Genomic DNA, 17,956 nt, shown 5'->3' on the forward strand with positions numbered 1-17,956 from the left:
TTTTCTGCTCCCATTTTCTCCCCATTTAGAGTATCTGCTACCAAAGTTATATCTTCCCTGATGAAAAAAATATAATTTTGACAATGCTTCATCAACCTCAAGTTGCTCATTTGCAGTTGGACCTAGTGGAGACAAAACAGAAGTCCTTGTTTATCTGGGTAGCTAGTCAGATTAAGTCGGGGCCACTACTGGATTTTACCAAACTCACCCTCACCAGCTAATGAGGGTCAACATCAACTAGGTGAATAATGCTTGACTTTCACTGGCTACATAAAGTTAAAGATTACCTGGTTTTAATCTCACAAAGCCCTGTCTCCATACTTTGTGTTTCGTTTTTTTGTTTGTTTGTGGTTTCTTTTTTTTTTTTTTTTCTCTCAGCAAACTGGCTATCTTGAGTGAGCAGGTTCTGACTTTAAAATATACAGTTTGGAATATGGGAGAGAAACACACATTGACTATTCCACAATGGTGAATAGCTCTGGTTACTGAGAAAGCAATGATACATGATCTCCGGAGGGGGATCACCTTTTTCCCCTCTGCAGCAGAACAAGCCTGTACTATGTAAGCACAGCCCTACCATTTAAGCAGCCAGGTCGGAAGGTGCTCTGTGTTATCTTAGAAAGATGGCGTAAAGCAAGGGGAGACTGCAAACCTTAACTCACATTTCCTTTGCTTTTTTATACTTATGTTTAACTCACGCCCCCAAAATTATGTTAATGAATAAGTATCTTGGTAGTCCAAGTTAATGCCACATTTTATTTTACATCATTATTTCCTCACAAGGGAGTTGACATCCAGTGAGTCCTCTCTGCTACATCCAAAGGGAGAAGACAATCTTGGGACAGTTGAAATAGAGCACTACAGGGAAGATTTCTGTCCCCAGAGCATTTAGATGTGATGGAGAACAAAAGTCTTTGTCAGCAAACTGTGCTTGAAAGAGAATTAAAAATTTTTTCGCAACTCCTCTCCCTTAAAAACTGTTAGTGCTCCCTTGGGCTTTGTGAGAGCCATGTTAAACCTATGGATTATGCTTTACTTCAGTACAAAAATGTACTCTAAATTTAGCTACTGCAATCCAGCTAGTTCCCATTGCTCTGAAGCTCACCCCTTCCCCTGTGTGTTTCAAAATGCTGCCTCAAGAAACCAAGCAACTGGGGTGAAGCACTCTCCCACTTGGAGATGGCCCCTTTCAAAGCTTGACTGTGACTTTAGAGAAAACATGGTGTTATTTGCCACCAACGTATCCTCCTCCTAGATTTGCAATGAGTCCTGTGTTCACCAGGCTGGGAGAATTCAGCCAAACTGAATGGTAAATGCAGACATATGTCCCACATCAGGAAAGCATTCCCTTTCAAGAGAGCACTTAAGGATATGCTTTAAGAAATGCTTAAATGCTTTCCTGAACAGAAATGGACTTAAGCACAAGAAAGTATCCCTTAATTGGGAGTATGGTGCAGACACAATCACTAAAGCTCGTATTATGTGCCTGAAAATCGAGTCCCGGAGCGTAAGCTTTTCCGAGTGATGGTTAGAAGGTTCCTAGGTTGTAGCATGGTTCTGTACAGAAGGATTTGCTTAATCCACCTTGCTTTTAGATTGCAATTTCCCCAAGCTTAGCTGCTTCTTTTAACAGTTCTGAGTTCTGCCCCCCCAAAGTTATTTTAATAACGCTTTCAGAGGCAATACCTTATATTTTGATTTTTCAGCAGCTAGTGGTTTTCCATGAACTTTATTCATGTCATCTTGATTGCACAGCATTGCATTGAATGACTTTTTTATTTTTTATGTAGTTTACCCTATTGCCTTTTTGGGGACTGTGAGAGGAGGAAAAACGGTTTGTTTTTTGGTGCTCTTAGGATCACTCATTTAGAGCCCTATTTAGCAGCTCCCAGACCACTCCCATCAGAGCTTGGGGTAAGCAGGGCAAAAGTCTGAATACTTAATGGCATTATGACTCTTTGTTACAGAAAAATTTCCATTCTGTATACATTCAGGCACAGAAACAATACTTCTCAATATGCCTGTGTATATAAACAAAATCAGTCAGTATTCCTGGAGGAATCTCAAAGCACTGGGCAAACATGGATTAACCAGGACAAAACACAGGTGATCGGGATGCTTGTGACACCTCGGGGGCCAGTTGTGACAGTCCCTAGAGCCACACAGTTGCAGCAGCGACTAGCATAGCAAGCACAATAGTAGCATTCAAAAAATACCCAGCTGGGGTTGGAGCTGGGCAGATGTGCTCAGCAGGTCCAATGGACCACAAGCTGGGAGAGCCTTGGACCACACTAATGAAAACCCTTTTTAGCATTTGTTAACTGAAGCACAGAGATATTAAAGGATGCACCTGGGTCAAGGTTGTTACCATCTATATTATTAGACCCAAGAAAACTTTTGATTTCAGATCTCTCTCCCTCCCAGCTCCTTGCAATGCCTCACATCTCAGTTTCCAGGGAAAGGGCCTCCTCAGGGAACAACAAGGCACCAGTGAGCTTTGTATGGTTCTCAGGCCCTAACCCCGAAGCGCACAAGCCAGTGTAGGTACAACCACTGTGGGAATCCAGACGTCCAGGCTCATGGGCCCTGGATCTAACAACCACCGCTGCAACCTCCAGAAATCTTCCACTCCTGCCCTACTCCTAGGCTGAGACTACCTGGCAATGGATGAAGTGAAGTAGTTCATCTGTACTCCAGGAACAGTGAGGCTGTGATGCCAGGTCTACCTTCAGAAGAGTGAGCCTACAAGCTTCCACGTCAAAAACTTCAGGATGGATTATACAACAATCTTCAGCATGAGTAGCAACGTTATTGGTAACACCCAATACTGCTGTTGCTCATCTATTTGCATAGTGCTTGTGCATAGTGCAAAAGGGACCCATGTTATCAGATCTGTCCAAACAACTGGTATGGCATGTTGCCCAACAAAACCGATCCAGCTTACCTCTAGTCTTTACCCATCTGGAAGGCTCCCAAGAGAACTTTCTTTTCCTGAGGTGAGGGATCCCATCCACATAAAGGTGACTCCGGTGAGCACTATCATCTCTGTTCTACCCTTTGAAATGCAACAGTGGCAGAAATGTAGACTGTTGAGAGAGTTCAGCAGGCCAGACAACATGCTCATAGGCAACTTCTGTGTCTCAAACAGCGGGGGCAGCTGAAACTCTGTTTCTGACAGCAGTATCAATGACAAAGAGGCAGGTATTCAGAATTGATACTTATTCTTAATAATTAAGATACTGTGCATGTAACTTAATTTCTGAGCTGTGCCAGTATATCAGTGTGTTTTGTTTGCAACAACAAAATATGCAAAAAAATCCCAAAACATCAGTTGTGCAGGGGTATGTTTCATATTACAAGCACAGAAAAGAAAGGAGTTCTAAATTTCTCTTTTTTATATAATTACTCTTACTGCAAAGTATTTACCTTGCTTATGTACCAAGTTTGTTTCCTTGGATTTTAATGACAATGCCTTATACTGTCTTGATGAAGGCCTCCTCTGCATGAGGACTTCTTAAGTTGCAAGATGTGACTCGGTTCCTTGTGCAGTATTGACCTCCCTACTACAAGTCTCTGCAATGAGGCTTCAGTAAGTTGAGAGGTCTGCAGAGATGGAAACGGATGAGCTAAAGGAAATCAAGTAAAAGCATGACATCTACGAACCTTTGGCTTTGAAAAGATGAAACCATGGGATACTGCCTGCTGTTCTCTGGAAATTCTGCTTATGGATAGAGCCCTGTACTCACAATAGGGAAGGCTTGGGAGTTAGTACGTGTTCAGTGCCTTGGGGGAGACGTTCTTCACTCCCAGTGGTTTCCCTGAAGTCTGTGATGGCTTTAGGCTTATAAACTAGACATGAAGTCGCTATTTAAACCATGTGGCAAGTACATCTAGTTTTGCTCCAAATCAAAAACCAGGTAATTTTACATGGTGCAGGTCTAGAAGTAACTGCAGATGAAAGGAAACACACAGTATTTTCTGCAGACAGCTGCCATTTGTAAGAGATGAACTTTAATTTTCTACTTTGCAGATAAAATGTGTAAAATTTTGAAAAGCATCCAAGAGAGTTAGAAACTTTGAAGTCTCCCTTCAAAAGTGTGCAAGTCCATTTAGAAAATACCATACCGTGGACTTTTGGAAATATTTGTCTAATGTAATTCATAAGTGACCACAGTTCAAATACATAAGTAAGACTGAACTTTATTTCAACTTCAGTTAGTGTAGCAAAGTTAAATAAAAATTAACCAGATCTTTTCACTAATGAACAAAACATACCAGTATGCTAGTCTCAGAAACTTGCTACACATTGGCATAGAGGTATTTTGGCAGCTTACAATGGTATAAGAGTGTCTGACACATCAGTCACTGAAAACTGATACAAACCCCCATGGGGATTATTTACAGCCATTACAGCAGTAAAGTTCAGCAGCACAATGATGTAAAAATTGTTCTTCCCATCTACTACAGTTGGGAGACAACACGCATCACTGAAGACACCAGATACTATTGAAATGGAAGCATCTTATAACTCATGTTTCTCTTCACCTGAACAGAATCAAAATCTGGGTGGCCAGCAGGGTACAACTGGGAGGAAGGGGAAGAACAGTGGGAGCAAAACAATGAAAATGGTTTTAGAAGTGGCATATGATGGTGTCATTATTCTTTTGGGAAGAACACCATGCCCTAAAACACCAGCTGCCTAATTTCTCTTGGTAATTTCTTGCAGAAGTAATTGATGTCCAAGGGAGGAGGAAGGGAGCTATATGGTGAAGAAAACCAGAAAGGTATGACAGAACTTCTTCTTTTAAGGTCACCAGAAAATAAATAAAAGCAAAAACTGCCGTGATGCCTTTCAGTTCCAGTCCTTTGCATTCCTGAGCAATCTGACTCCAGCTCTGTAAATGCACTGGCATCCTTAGCCAAGTCAAAGAGAAAGACCATGAGACCTGGCAATCAGAGTCCCACTCCTGGTGTGTATTTTAATTAAGGAGAGCCTGAGTATTATCTGGGAAAGGGGATGGGGCTCGTCGATTTCACACCAGGTAAAACTTTCTGTAAGTGCTCGCTCCAGTCTCCCTTCATGAGCATTTCATTCAAGGGCATACATTCTACCTTTTTCTTCTTTTCCTTTTTTTTTTTTTTTTTTTTTTTTTTTTGACAATTGGAGGTTTGACGACAGAACAGAGCTATAAATGTGAGGGTGCAATATATCATGAGATAAAGTGTGGTGACTATGTCCTCTACCAAAATGCCCCTTGGTGGAAAGAAAAAGCTCAAAATGCCTACAACGAGAATTCCTTCTGCTTCTTAAAACCATAAGGGAGCAAAAACCAAAACAAAGCCCCAACCTATGAGCTGTGCTGTGCGTGTTTCCAGGGTATCAGCTCTGGCAGAAAGTTGAAAGGTTACATTTGAGAAATAGCAGCTGCTTTTCTGCCATTTGATTCAGGCTTCTGCATTGCAAAGTCTCGAAACCGAAAGACAAATCTGACAATATGCTAATCTTCCAATAAAAAAAAAAAAAAAAAAATGTGACTTCTGAACCCTTATCTGTTGAAGAGCTGACAGTGAAGTTCAGAGACGGTTGTCTAACCAGACAAAACGATAGAGAAAATATGCCTTCAAACAAGATCATAAATCTTGAACAGTGCAGGGGAACAAATGTAAAGGGAACGTTTTACCACTAACACCATTTAGTGGCCTCACTTTCTTTCTCTCCCCTCCAGCCTCATCATACTTGCAAGGAAGGAGGATGTATCCTGTCAAAGCAATAATATAAATACAAGGGGGGTGGGGTGGGGGTGACAATATATTGGGTACTGAAATCAAACATTATTTCCATCAGACCCAGTGTGTGTGGGGGGAGCAGAGACACAAAACAAATACTGTGCAACCTGAATACAACAGAATTATTCCCCCCCCCCCGCCCCCCCCAGCAACACACACACATTCGCACACAAAAAGTTTGCATATTGCACAGGGCGCTTGAAGATCATAAATCTATGCATGAGAAAGATGTAGTGGAAATTTTTGGGGGGATTAGAGTTTATTTTTGTCATCTCTGTGAGACAGCTACTCATTCATCCAGATCACAGCTAAGAAAAAAGCTGGTCACAGAAATTAGCAGTTTCAGCTCAGCAGCAAAGTCGCCAGCCTGTGAAGGCAGAGAGAAATTGACTAATTAGCAATGCGCACTAAAACTTGACGGTTCTTTATAGAGAGAGAGAAGAGAGAGGGAGAGCGAGAGGGAGGGAGGCGGGGGGGGGGGGGGGGGGGGGGCCTCGCTTTTTCCCCTTCTTTCTTCCAAAGATGTTTGAAATCGCAGTCATTTACGCTCGACAATTTTTACAATAGCCTTGAGCCATAATTTTGCGAGTCTCTCCAGCATCCATCCCCCTGTATGGTCTCTCTCCACTGGCCATGCACGACCGTTTCTCTCCCCAACCGTGGATTTCCTATTACTCTCGTTACGACTCACTGAGCCCCAGGCCCAAGGATAATGATGTGTTGTTTCTTGGTAGCATAATTTGTCACACGTACATTTTTTCTTCTTCTTCTCTTGCAGAAAGCTCTGCGCTCTCTCTCTCTCTCTCTCTTTCTCTCTCTCTCCTTCTCTCTCTCGTACATTTTCTTGCTGTTGCTAATTCATGGTGATCAAATGATGTACGACAAAATAAATTGTAAAGAGTGACTGCTCCGAGTTGGGAACCAGAAGGTTTTTTTTTTTTCTTTCTTTCTTTTCTCTCCCCCCCTTTTTCTTTTTTTTTTTTTTTTTTTTTTTTTTTTTTTGGAAGGAGCAAGCAAACCTTTAAAAAGGAAGGACAATTGATTTTTTGGGGGGGAGCTTAAGTGAACCTTTACTTTGGCAGCTGGTTGTGGAGCAGGTAAGTTTCTGGCCTTGTGTCTAACCGTCTCTGTGCATTTTCTTGTGTCTCCTGATTTGTTTGTTGTTGGGGGAGAGGAAAGGGGTGTCTGTGTGTGCGGGTGTGTGCGCTGGAAGTGTGTGCGGGGGGGTGGGGGGCAGTTGTGTAACGAACGCGTTTGCAGAATAAACTCCGATTGCAAGAAATGGGCAAAACGAGGAAGAAAGAAGGGGAGGGAGAAAGAGGAGGAGTGTGTGTGTATGTATGCGTGTGTGTGTGTGTGTGTGTGCATGTATGTATGTCTGTGTGTGCGCGGTGGGGAGGGGGGGATTGACCGGGTCCACTTAAAGGGAGAGGCTCCGGGAGGTTTCTGTAGCCGGCGGCGGGGCGCGGAGCGGGGCTGAGCGGCGCCGGGGCAGGGGAAGCGGCTGGAGGGAGCCCCTTGCTGTGCCGATAAATGGGGCGGGGGAGGGGGGGGGACGGGGGGGGGTGTGAAGGGAGGCAGAGGAAGCCCAGCGCTGGCGAGGAGCGACTGAGCGCGCTGCAATGGCAGGAGCAGGTCTCGGCGGGATCCCGCTGAGGAGGAGGAGGAGGAGGAGGAGGAAGAGCGGCGGCGGCGCTCGGCGGCGGGGCGGGATGCGGCCAGCGCGGGTCGGTGGCTGCGCAACCCCCGCAGGTGCGGCCGCAGGTCGGGGCTGCCCTGCCGACCCCCCCCCCCCTCCCCCCGGGCCGGGCAACGGGGTCGGAGGAATTGGGGGGGGGGGGGGGGGAGGTTGGGGGGAGGGGGTGCAGCGGGGCCCGGTCGCACCGAGGGTTCGCCGGGCAGGGCCCTGCTCCCCGCCCGCCCTCCCCCCCCCCCCCCCCCCCCCCGGCCTTCCCCCAACTTGAACTTCACGTAGTTACCGGAGTTACGGCAGCGGCACCGTCTGCTGCGAGGAGAAGCGAGTCGGGCAGGACAGCAGCGGACGGCCGCTCCTCGGGCCCGGGGCTGCCGCCTCTCTCCCGCCCACCCCCCCCCCGCCTACCCCGGGGTGCGAAGTATTGCAACACCCCCCCCGCCCCGCCGCCCCCTCCCCCGCTGGGGCGGAGAATGGGGGCTCGACTTCGGTGCCGGCCAGCCCCCGCCCCGGGCACTCCGCACCCGGCCCCCCCCGCTTCGCGGGGACGAAGCGGGTCCCGGCGCCGCCGAGTTGCCGAAGCGGGCGGGAGGGGGGTCGGGGGCTGGCGGCGGGCAGGGCGGCAGGGCTGCTCGCCTTCCCGGCAGAGTTTCAGACACTTGGTAGTTTCTCTGGGCACCGCGGAGTTTGCGGGGGGGGGGAGCTTATTTTATATGTGATTGCTTGCTTCGGTGTTTGGTGGTCTTGTTTTTTTTTTTTTTTTTTGGGGGGGGGGGGCTCAGCTTTCAAAACGTCCCCGGCCTCCTCGCTCCTCCCCTGGAGAGCAGCCTGGTTTGCACCGAGGAGGGAGGAGAAAGGGGTGGTGTATGTATGGTGAGGGGGGGCAGGGGGGAAGGCCAAAAAAATAAACCTCCTCCAGCCCTCCCAAGTTGCGGCCCCTCCGAGCGAGCCCGTCCGCGCTCGGGGCGGGGGGGGGGGGAGGCTCGGCGGGCAGAGGGGAGCCCGTCCCCCGGCTGCTCCCCCCGCCACCCCTGCGCACACACGGCCGGGATGCTCCCTCCGGGCCTCTAAAAGCTCTGTGTTTATTGTTGTGTCGTCCCGTGTGTGTGTACCCCCCCCCCCCCCCTTCTCCTCCCCACCCCTCTGCCCAGGTTGGAGGAGGGTTTAAAAGGCAGGTGTGTCGGCGGCCGCTCGCCATGTCCAGATCCGGGGACAGGACCTCCACCTTCGACCCCAGCCACAGCGACAACCTGCTGCACGGCCTCAACCTGCTGTGGAGGAAGCAGCTCTTCTGCGACGTGACCCTGACGGCCCAGGGCCAGCAGTTCCACTGCCACAAGGCCGTGCTGGCCTCCTGCTCCCAGTACTTCCGATCCCTCTTCTCCAGCGGCGGCGGGAGCGGCGGGCACCCCCACGCCCTGGGGCTGGGGCCCGGCGCCCAGGACGGGCTGGGGGGCCCGCCGAAGGAGCCCCCGCCGCCGCAGCCGCAGGAGGAGCCCGGCACCCCGTCCTCCTCACCGGAGGACAAGCTGCTGGCCAGCCCGCGGGCCATCAACAACCTGGTGCTGCAGGGCTGCTCGTCCATCGGGCTGCGGCTGGTGCTGGAGTACCTGTACACGGCCAACGTGACCCTCTCGCTGGACACGGTGGAGGAGGTGCTGTCGGTCAGCAAGATCCTGCACATCCCGCAGGTCACCAAGCTGTGCGTGCAGTTCCTCAACGACCAGATCTCGGTGCAGAACTACAAGCAGGTGTGCAAGATCGCCGCCCTGCACGGCCTGGAGGAGACCAAGAAGCTGGCCAACAAGTACCTGGTGGAGGACGTGCTGCTGCTCAACTTCGAGGAGATGCGCGCCCTGCTCGACTCGCTGCCCCCCCCCGTCGAGTCGGAGCTGGCGCTCTTCCAGATGTCCGTGCTCTGGCTGGAGCACGACCGGGAGACCCGCATGCAGTACGCCCCGGACCTGATGAAGCGCCTCCGCTTCGCCCTCATCCCGGCGCCGGAGCTGGTGGAGAGGGTCCAGTCGGTGGATTTCATGCGCACCGACCCCGTCTGCCAGAAGCTGCTGCTGGACGCCATGAACTACCACCTGATGCCCTTCAGGCAGCACTGCCGGCAGAGCCTGGCCAGCAGGTGAGGGGATGGGGGGGGGGGGAGGGGGCCTTCCCCCACAGACGCCCCCCTCGGCGGCTTTTGGCCGCGGGAGTCCCCGCGGGGGGTGGCGGCGGCGGCGGGCAGGGACCCCGCGGGGGCCGGGGCGGGGGGGGGCGGCCGCGGCCCGGGCGGCGGGGCCGAGCTGCCCGCCCCCAGCGCCGCCAAACTTTCCGTTCCCCGTCCCCTCGGCCCGGTGGCGGGGCCGCTGCGGCCGGGGGTGGGGTGGCGGTGGGGTGCGTGTGAGGGGGGGGCGGTTGTTGGCGCCCTCCCGCCCTCAGGCGTTGCGCGGGGAGCCGGCCCGGGCAGGGGCGCGCCGAGGCCTCCTCGGGGGCGGCCGGCTCGGCCAGCGGCCGAGGCCGCGGGTCCCTCCCGCGGCGTGGGGCCCCCGGCTGCGGCCCCGCGTGGAGAGCGGGCCCGCCCCGCTGCCCGGCCTCCCGGCGTGCCTGGTCCGTGTGGGGCTGGCGGGTGAGACGTGAGGCTTCGCCGTGAGAGCGGGAGCCCGCGCCTTGGGAACCTGTTGTGATTAATTATTACGTGCCATCTTTATTTATTCCCCCCTCAGTGTTACTCCTTAACAAGGAGTTGCATCTTCAGGGTGTTTTGAGCTGTAATAGCTAAGTCCTAAGTCTAATCAATTATTTTCATAAAGAACTGCATCGTTCGTGCACACCCTGGTATTGCTGATGTTTGGGTGATGCCCATATCGTGCGTGGAAACTTGTGACTTCGTAGTCCTTACGTCTATGGCATGTCAGTTATTTTCGTTTAATAAGGTAATGAATCATGATGTCAAAGATTGACAATATGAGGTTGGTGTTAGGAACTGAAAGCACAGCATGTAGTTTAATGAGCAGTAAATATACCCGAAATGAAGGGGGATATTTTTCTCCTGAAATATGTTTATACTTCATCTAATTCAAAAATGGAAAGATAATACCATCTCTTAAGTACAGTGGCACGGTAGCACAGAAATAAAAGCACACTTTGTATTATTCAGCTTTTTAACTAATAGATGGATATTATTAATGACTTAACAGCAGCAAGAAAAACTAGAACATCATTAAATATTTTAGGTAATACACTCTGTTAGCACTAATGCAGAATATTCTTTATATCTTCATGTAATGGGTATCCTGATGATTTAACTTTGGAAATGCTGTGCCTTCTTTTATTATCTCTGGCTAGCTCACTCTGTTAGTGTTTTGTTGTGCTTATCACCTTGCTGTCTAACCAGTCCTCACTCCGAAATCCTACAGTAGAAAATAAATACCAGCATTTTGCAGCGTAAACTATTTTTGAGACGCCCCCGTTGTAGCTGGTGCGTACCTTTTGCATTTCAATATTCAAAACTGTTGACTTTCAAAAAATGCAAACCCCACCACCTCCTTCTCAGTCGAGACTCTGCACGCCGCCTGGGGCATGCCGGGGCTCGTGTCCTGGTGGATTGCTGAGATACCAGCCGGCTTGGTTCAGTGAAGATACCTTCCAGCTTCACTGGTCCATGTCATTTGAAGGATATGTAGTGGTGTTCTGACCACTGAATGCTTACAAGTGTCATGGATGCTGCAAGAATCTGATACTCCTGGTGCTGGGAGCTGGCGTTCCCTGTAAGCGGGAGTGTACACAAAAGGATTGCACTTTAGGTAGACCCAGATTAGATTCTAAGTTGCGCTTAGTTAATGACTTGGGGGATTCCAGATACCGCAAATACCATTTTTTTTTTTTATTTGTAGTAGGACTGCACATCTGTGCAGACAGTGGTATTTCAGAAACCCTTAACTCTAGTGGGTGAAAACGTACCGTCACCACCTCAACTTTATCATGTGTTTAATGACAGCATTGTAACTAGCTTATCTTGATTGGGTTCTCTGGTGGTGGTGAAATCGAAGCAAAAACATTTAGATTTCTCTTATTTATAAACAGGCATTAGAACTTACTCAAAATGTTGGAGATGTTGCAATATTCTGTGATACAGAATGCAGTTGGTATATTTTCATTTTTGGTCTTGGATAACATTCCTGGGAATTCATGAAGGTCATGAAGGCCCATCTTTGAACCTTAATCACCTTAAGATTTCATCAGTCTGGCTAAGTGTACCAATGCCTTCTTAAACATGAATGAAGAAACAAAAGAAACATGCCCAAAACTATAGACATTTCCAGACTTGTCCTTGTTACTTATAGTTCCTCTAAAGTTGACGTTTTAACAGACTGACATTCATTCAGTAATTTTTTTTTTAAGGGAGAAAATCTACAGAGAGTTCCTTAAGTTATTATTTTGCAGAAGGGAATCTTAAAAAGTAACTGACAGTGAAGTATGTTTGCAAATAGATAAGAATTATTACACAGAAAAGGACATAAAAACTTTGATTACCTTTTCTGTGAGCAATGGTGACCTTGATAATTTAGAATTCAAAGTTTAATGAAAGGTCATTCACAACAGACTTATATGTCTTTAGAAAGAGATTAACTATTCCTCTTGTGCAGTGTGATACATACTGCACAGTACTGTATGGGTTGGTGAGAAATACGAGCAGCACAGTGCCATAGCCACCTGGTTACTGTGTAGTGAAGAAGTTAGGAGAATTGCTCTCAGAATTAGAACTTGCCAGTAACCTTTCTGCATTTTTAAGAAGAACATACTTTTTTTTGTAACACGCTACTTAAAGAAAGTATGTACACATATGTGCGTACATATCCATATGTGCATTACCACTTTGGAGTACTTTGGAGTCCGGGCTACTTAAATTGCTTAAACAAAACAAGTCTAATGGGAAGCTCAAAATGTGTTGATTCTCCTGTAAAATGTAACTGTAAAAATAGCACTGGTTGTTTCTTTAAGTTTGTTCTTTATGTGGTAAATCACAGGTGCTCGCTTTTCAGACAAACTCAAGTTTTTGCTGTTGTCAGGGCTGGAGGAAAGCAATTTTGGATTGTTAGAGCCAGTCTGTGCACTATGAGCAGAGTTATTTATAAAGTTTGTGCTACAAATGCAGATTCTGCAGTGCAGGTGATGCTGGGGCTAGTAGGTACCTGGGTTGTCTTTTGTGCTGCAGTGAAAAATACTGTTTACCTGCAGGGAGAGCAAACTTTTTTTTTCATGAAATTTCCTGAGAGAAGGTAACGCTTGAATGCCCTCATGCATTTTTGCAAAATGGTTTTTCAAAGTACAACAACTAAATGATCATCTTTTAAAAACTTGAGGAATTACTTTCTTGACTTGAGAACCAGTCTGAGGCTTAGGACTTTACCACAGGGGGCGGGTGTCTTGGCTCTGATCTGGCATTTAATCAGGTGCTCAACTAAGCAAAGTTAGTAATTCTGTTGACTTTGATCTCCCTTTTCCAGGTTAGTGCTGGACCTTTCTGGCCTCTCTGATCCTCACCTACAGTAGGGCGTCCACACACAAGCCACTATTAAAGGCTCTCGAGGCATAGTCAGTTTTGACATCAGTAGGAAAAATCCCACTTACTTTCAGCGTGGAACAGGTTGGCTCCATTATAGTGACCCTGAACTTTAGTCGTAAAAGGTGTTTGTCTGTCCCGGAGAGACACAGGTAACTCTGTGCTGTGTCATGTTTTCTGTAGTTCTGGGAAGAAAACGCATTTAGATAGAGGAATGCTTGTCTTCCCATTATTTATTTGACTCTTGCGACTTTGCTAGAGTATTGAGTTGACTAAAATGTCTCTGTGCTTTATTGTGTAATACAATATATTTTATATAATACATGGTATGTGTTTTCAATTTTTAAAAAGTTCTGGGTTAGAGCATTACCATGATTCTGGAAAGAATTTCACATTTTAAGATCAGTGAGCGAGTGAGAATTATTATTGCTTCCATGTTTACTTGCAACAGTGAAAATGGTTAAAAACACATCATTGCTATGAAACGCCTAGCTTTTAACTTTAATTTTGCTTGTGCTAATGCACAATATAGCTGTAGACAGAGAATGGAGCATTATAGAAAAAATATTCAAATTATGGGGCTTATTATTAAACGTTTTACCAAAATATTGTTGCCTTTTTATAGAACATTGCCATGATTTTATGGTTTTGCTCGCCCGTAAGTATTTGCAGTGACTTCTGTTCCAGACAGACATGAGAAGGTAGGCTGGGTGGGAAGAGGCAGCCCCTTACTGCCTGGGAGGTGTTTGTCGGCTGCAGGACACACGCAGCTTCTCTTGGCACCAGTGGCAGTTTGGGGTGGTCAGCTCCTTCCCAGATTTGCCGGCAGAGCAGCAGTTAGATGTCTGTGCAGCTGCATCAGGTACCCTAAGGCAGAGGGGAGTGAGGAGACTAAAGCTGGGAGAAAGGGGAAAATGCAGAGAAAGAAAGGAATTGAGATACCCCAGGGGAGAAACAGGGTGTAAGTAGTGGAAGCAGAGAAGTACAAATGAGTGAAAAGGGGAGAGAAGAACAGTTTTGAAGGGAGAAAAGTGTACGAATAGGATGCCAGACAGGAAAGGAGACAAGCAAAACAGAAAAGACCCTGGGCGGATAAATAGAAGAGAGGGAATGAAACAAAAGGAAAAAAAAAAAAACCTAATTCTTGGCAGAAACAGTGTCTGTTGTCAATAACAGCTGAGTGTTTCAGTTTGTGGAAAAGCTGTTTCAGATGTGGGGGAGGAAAAATGGACAGGGATGAACCAACTGACCTGAGATGGGAAAAGTCATAGGCAGGAAGTATGGAATTAAAGAGCAAAAGAAAAAGGAGGAAAATAAAAAGACAAAGAGATAAGAAGGGTAAGCCTGACCATGCTGTTTTCTGGGTTCAGCAAAGTCCCAGCATGTACAGACCCAGCTGTTTTTCTGTACTTCAGTTCCCTGGACTGCTAGACCTTGGGGAGATTAGAAGTGCAAATTCTGGTCCTGCTGAAGCTAATTGTAGAGGTTTTTATTTGTCTTTAATTTCAGCAGGGAGAGAGTGTCGTCCAGACTGTTTGGTGTTAGGTAAATGTTAGTGAAAGTGACAGCAAATTAAACAGTGATGGGTGATGAAGATGGTATGACCAGTTTCACTTATTAGGAAGGTGGTAACTGCTGATGAAGAAGGAAAATGTAAAGTGATGAACAGTGTGAGACGCTAGCATTTATGTGGAAGACATATATACCCAGTCTGTTTTACTTTCTACAGAAGAGATTAAAAATTTGAAGAAACTGGTTACATCTCTTGGCAATTAAATAGTTTCCTTCTTTAATACACTATTTGTCTACAAATCTCGCAGACTGTAATTCAATTTGACTTCTTTTTCTGCTAAGATTTTTGTACGTTCTCAGTAGGGCATGTTTGGTGGTTGTAAAAAAATGTGCTTGTTTTTTGACTGAAATACATTGTTGTCTGTTCTAATAACAGCCACCTGCCTGTCTGCTTGTGATCCTGACCCCAATATTTGGATTTTTAACTAATATTCATACTCATGGTTAATTGTGAGAAATATTTCAAACCCCAAATTAACGTCCAGATAAAAACATGCCTTAAAACATATGTGAATTACTAACATTTGCATTACAGTGTGGATGAAGTGAATGTGAGCCTCCGGTTTATTTCAGTGGGGTTTAGATCAGGTCTTACGTGCCTGAATTAATATCAGGAAATTGTGCTTGTGCCAGGAGTCTCTCAGCTGAGCTGCAGAAGGGAGACTGACACATTAGAGGCTGTGGGGAAGTGAACCAGAGACCTGTAGTCAGTTTAATCCTAGTTAGTCTCACCTACTTGCCTTACTTGCCTTACGTGCATTCATTTGCCTCTGGAGACAGGCTAGTGCTGAAGTGTAAATGGAGAGATGTCGAGTATCCAAGAGGGAGGGAGAGCCTGGAGCTCAGGTTACTGCCCAAGACACAGCATCCTTGTCCTAAAAGGACCTCTGTGGGCCAGGACAGTCCTTGGAGGCTTCTTAAAGACACATACATCCTGACTAGTAAAATTCTTGAGAGCTGTGGTGGCATAGGTGATAGCCAGTTTCTTGGCCCAGGTATAGTTCTCGTGAGGAGAAACATAATTTATGAAGAGCATTTAATCACCTTATGGGCATCTGCCTTTCCAACAGCTGTAGATGAAGAAGGGCTGCCAAGTACCATGTGCAGGTACTCCCCTTCCCCTGCAAGCCAGTGTCCCGGTCAGAGGTACTAGTTGGGATGGTCTCCTTTGTGAGCTGCCACCCTCTCCTGATTTATGTCCTTAGGTGACACATAGTCCCAATACCGCCAGCTCCTTCCCCACCTCCCTTCCTCTTTTGCTCCAGAACTTCATTTTTCTCAAATTCCACTACTTCAAAGCCTTTTGAATGTACAAACTACTAATTTTCCCTTACAGTCTGCCTCATAGGCTCCTCCTTGCTCCCAGGACAACCAGACAGTGCTTTTCCCCAGACCCAACCTTCCTGAGCTTCACCTTTGCCTGTCTCTTCTTTTGAACTCTCTGGTACCATGTCCCTGGCCCCTCAGTGCCCCTTCCCCCAGGCTCCCTGCCTCACACACCAGTGCTGACTGCTCCAGACCTCTCAGCATGGATCTCCAGGGGCTGCTGCAGTTGGTTGGGCTGTGCTGCTCCTCGGCTTTCCGTCACCCTGCCCCTTTTAGCACTTGAAGCCGCTTTAAGTATCTGCATCTTCAAACTCTTTTTCCAAGAGGGGAAATCTTTTGCTGGATTTCAAGCGGTCTTGTTCTAGAGGGAAAATGAAGTTTAAAAAAGTAATCTTACTAAGCCACTCAAACTAAGGGCAAAGTGCTTGGGAAAATGGGAACTTCTTTCTCAAATGCTGTACTTGTGAAAAAATGCCCCTTTCAACCACCTGCGACAGTCTGTGCAGCTCATTAGAAAGCCTGTAGGTCCCTAAAAGAAAGGGGCTGTCTCCCATGAGGTCCTGTGCTCTTCTTGCTCATGCTTTGGTGACACAGTCCAGGACTGTCCTGTCAGGGAGAACGTAGGTCAGAGGTGGTGCAGAGCCTCCTAGATGAGGAAGTTCCATCTCAAACAAAGTCCTCCTGGTATGATTTATACTTAGGGTGTACCTTTTTCAAATGGAGTGCTGTAGGATCATGGTGAGCATCACACACACTATCTTGGCCGCCTGTGTGTCCTATCTGAGGCTTTTCTGTTCACTCTTGGCCTGATGTATGTCCCCTTCATGTGGAGAGAGGAGTTAGGAAGGAGAAGGTCTCTGAAGGCACGTTGTGATCTGGGGTCACTATAGTTTTTTCCTTATAGCAGAAGAATACATAGGTGCTGAGCAGTAAATGGAACAGAGCTGTGATGGTGTAATTGCTTCGATTTGTACTTGAAGAGAAAGTACAGTGAGCCTTGGGGGCAAGGGGAGAGAGGAGAGCAAGCGTAGAACACAAAATCAACAGAAAGTAGTTTGCCAGGTAAAAAGCTTTGGTTCTGTTAAACTCATGTTACGGAAAAAATCCTCATAATCTGTAAAAACACTGTTTTATCTTTTCAAACAACTCCTATGTTTTAAAAATCAGAGTAGTTTTCTAAATCAGAGCAGAGTTTCTTATTATCCTTTGCAAAGTATGACCTGAAGAGATCAAGCAGCTAAGTTAATAGAAATACTGAATGGAAGTTTTGACCTGGACTCCACTGCTCTGTAAAGTTCTCTGATGTTGGTTTTGTTGAAACAGAACCTGTCTGGTGTTACAGGTTTATCAAAGGACTATCTAAAGAAGTTAAAGAATAGAGGAAGTTAAAATCTGTTGGTAGATACTCCCTGGCATCATTTTTCATACCTGCTGCCACTGTGAAATTTTCTTTAAAGACCATCATGCCTAGTACTTAGTAGTCAACACTTCTTGCTATATTCTTGGAAAGCAGACAATAAACTTAGAGCAAATATTATCAGCTGCCAAGTTCAATGGAAGCAGACTGTTTGCAGCGAAGCTGGAAGTAAATAGAAATTGATGCCACAGTTGGTTCTTCCTGCCTTCCCTGACTGCCACCTCCTTTCAGAAAAAAAAAAAAAAAAAACACAAAAAAAAAGGCAGTGGAAAAGGTAGCCAGTTATAGCTTGGGTGAGATGGCAGCAAGTTTCCAAGTTTTATTTCTTCTCGGTTTCCTACAGAAAAGGAGACTCAGCTGGGGAGAACACAGCCTCTGATGTAGAGTCCTCCTGTCCTCATGGATATCCAATAAAGAATCAAACAAAAAAAGGACCTTCTTGACTTTTCAGTCTGAAAATTGAAAAGGAGAGTTGATTGAAATTTCCTAGGGAAAAAATTAGGATTTTAGCACCATGAAGCAGTCTATAAACATTTCCATTTTACCAGCTTTGTCTAAAACAATAACAAAAAAAAAAGGATATGGGAAAGGTAAAGCAAATTGC

General features: G+C 46.7%; 1 protein-coding gene and 1 long non-coding RNA gene across 3 annotated transcripts in view; one reads left to right on the forward strand and one right to left on the reverse strand.

The window, feature by feature from the left end:
* Nucleotides 1–6,027: 6,027 nt before the first annotated feature.
* LOC122153946 lies at nucleotides 6,028–7,876 on the reverse strand. Its single transcript, XR_006165806.1, has 2 exons — nucleotides 7,767–7,876; nucleotides 6,028–6,154 (listed from the first exon to the last, which is right to left on the reverse strand). It is a non-coding gene; the product is annotated as an uncharacterized LOC122153946 (long non-coding RNA).
* Nucleotides 6,149–17,956, forward strand: part of KLHL14 (kelch like family member 14) — a 65,299-nt gene continuing 53,491 nt past the window's right edge. Inside the window, exons 1-2 of one of the 2 annotated variants that reach the window (XM_042798214.1) lie at nucleotides 6,149–7,539; nucleotides 8,632–9,614. In XM_042798214.1, the coding sequence (XP_042654148.1) occupies nucleotides 8,677–9,614 (938 nt within the window). In that variant the 5' untranslated portion in view covers nucleotides 6,149–7,539; nucleotides 8,632–8,676. The remainder of the gene's footprint in view (nucleotides 7,540–8,631; nucleotides 9,615–17,956) is intronic. The other variant, XM_033001146.2, reaches the window with a different exon arrangement.

The sequence above is a fragment of the Tyto alba genome, unplaced genomic scaffold (assembly GCF_018691265.1).
Source record: "Tyto alba isolate M040663 unplaced genomic scaffold, T.alba_DEE_v4.0 Super-Scaffold_27, whole genome shotgun sequence".
In the NCBI taxonomy this organism is placed as follows: Eukaryota; Metazoa; Chordata; class Aves; order Strigiformes; family Tytonidae; genus Tyto; species Tyto alba.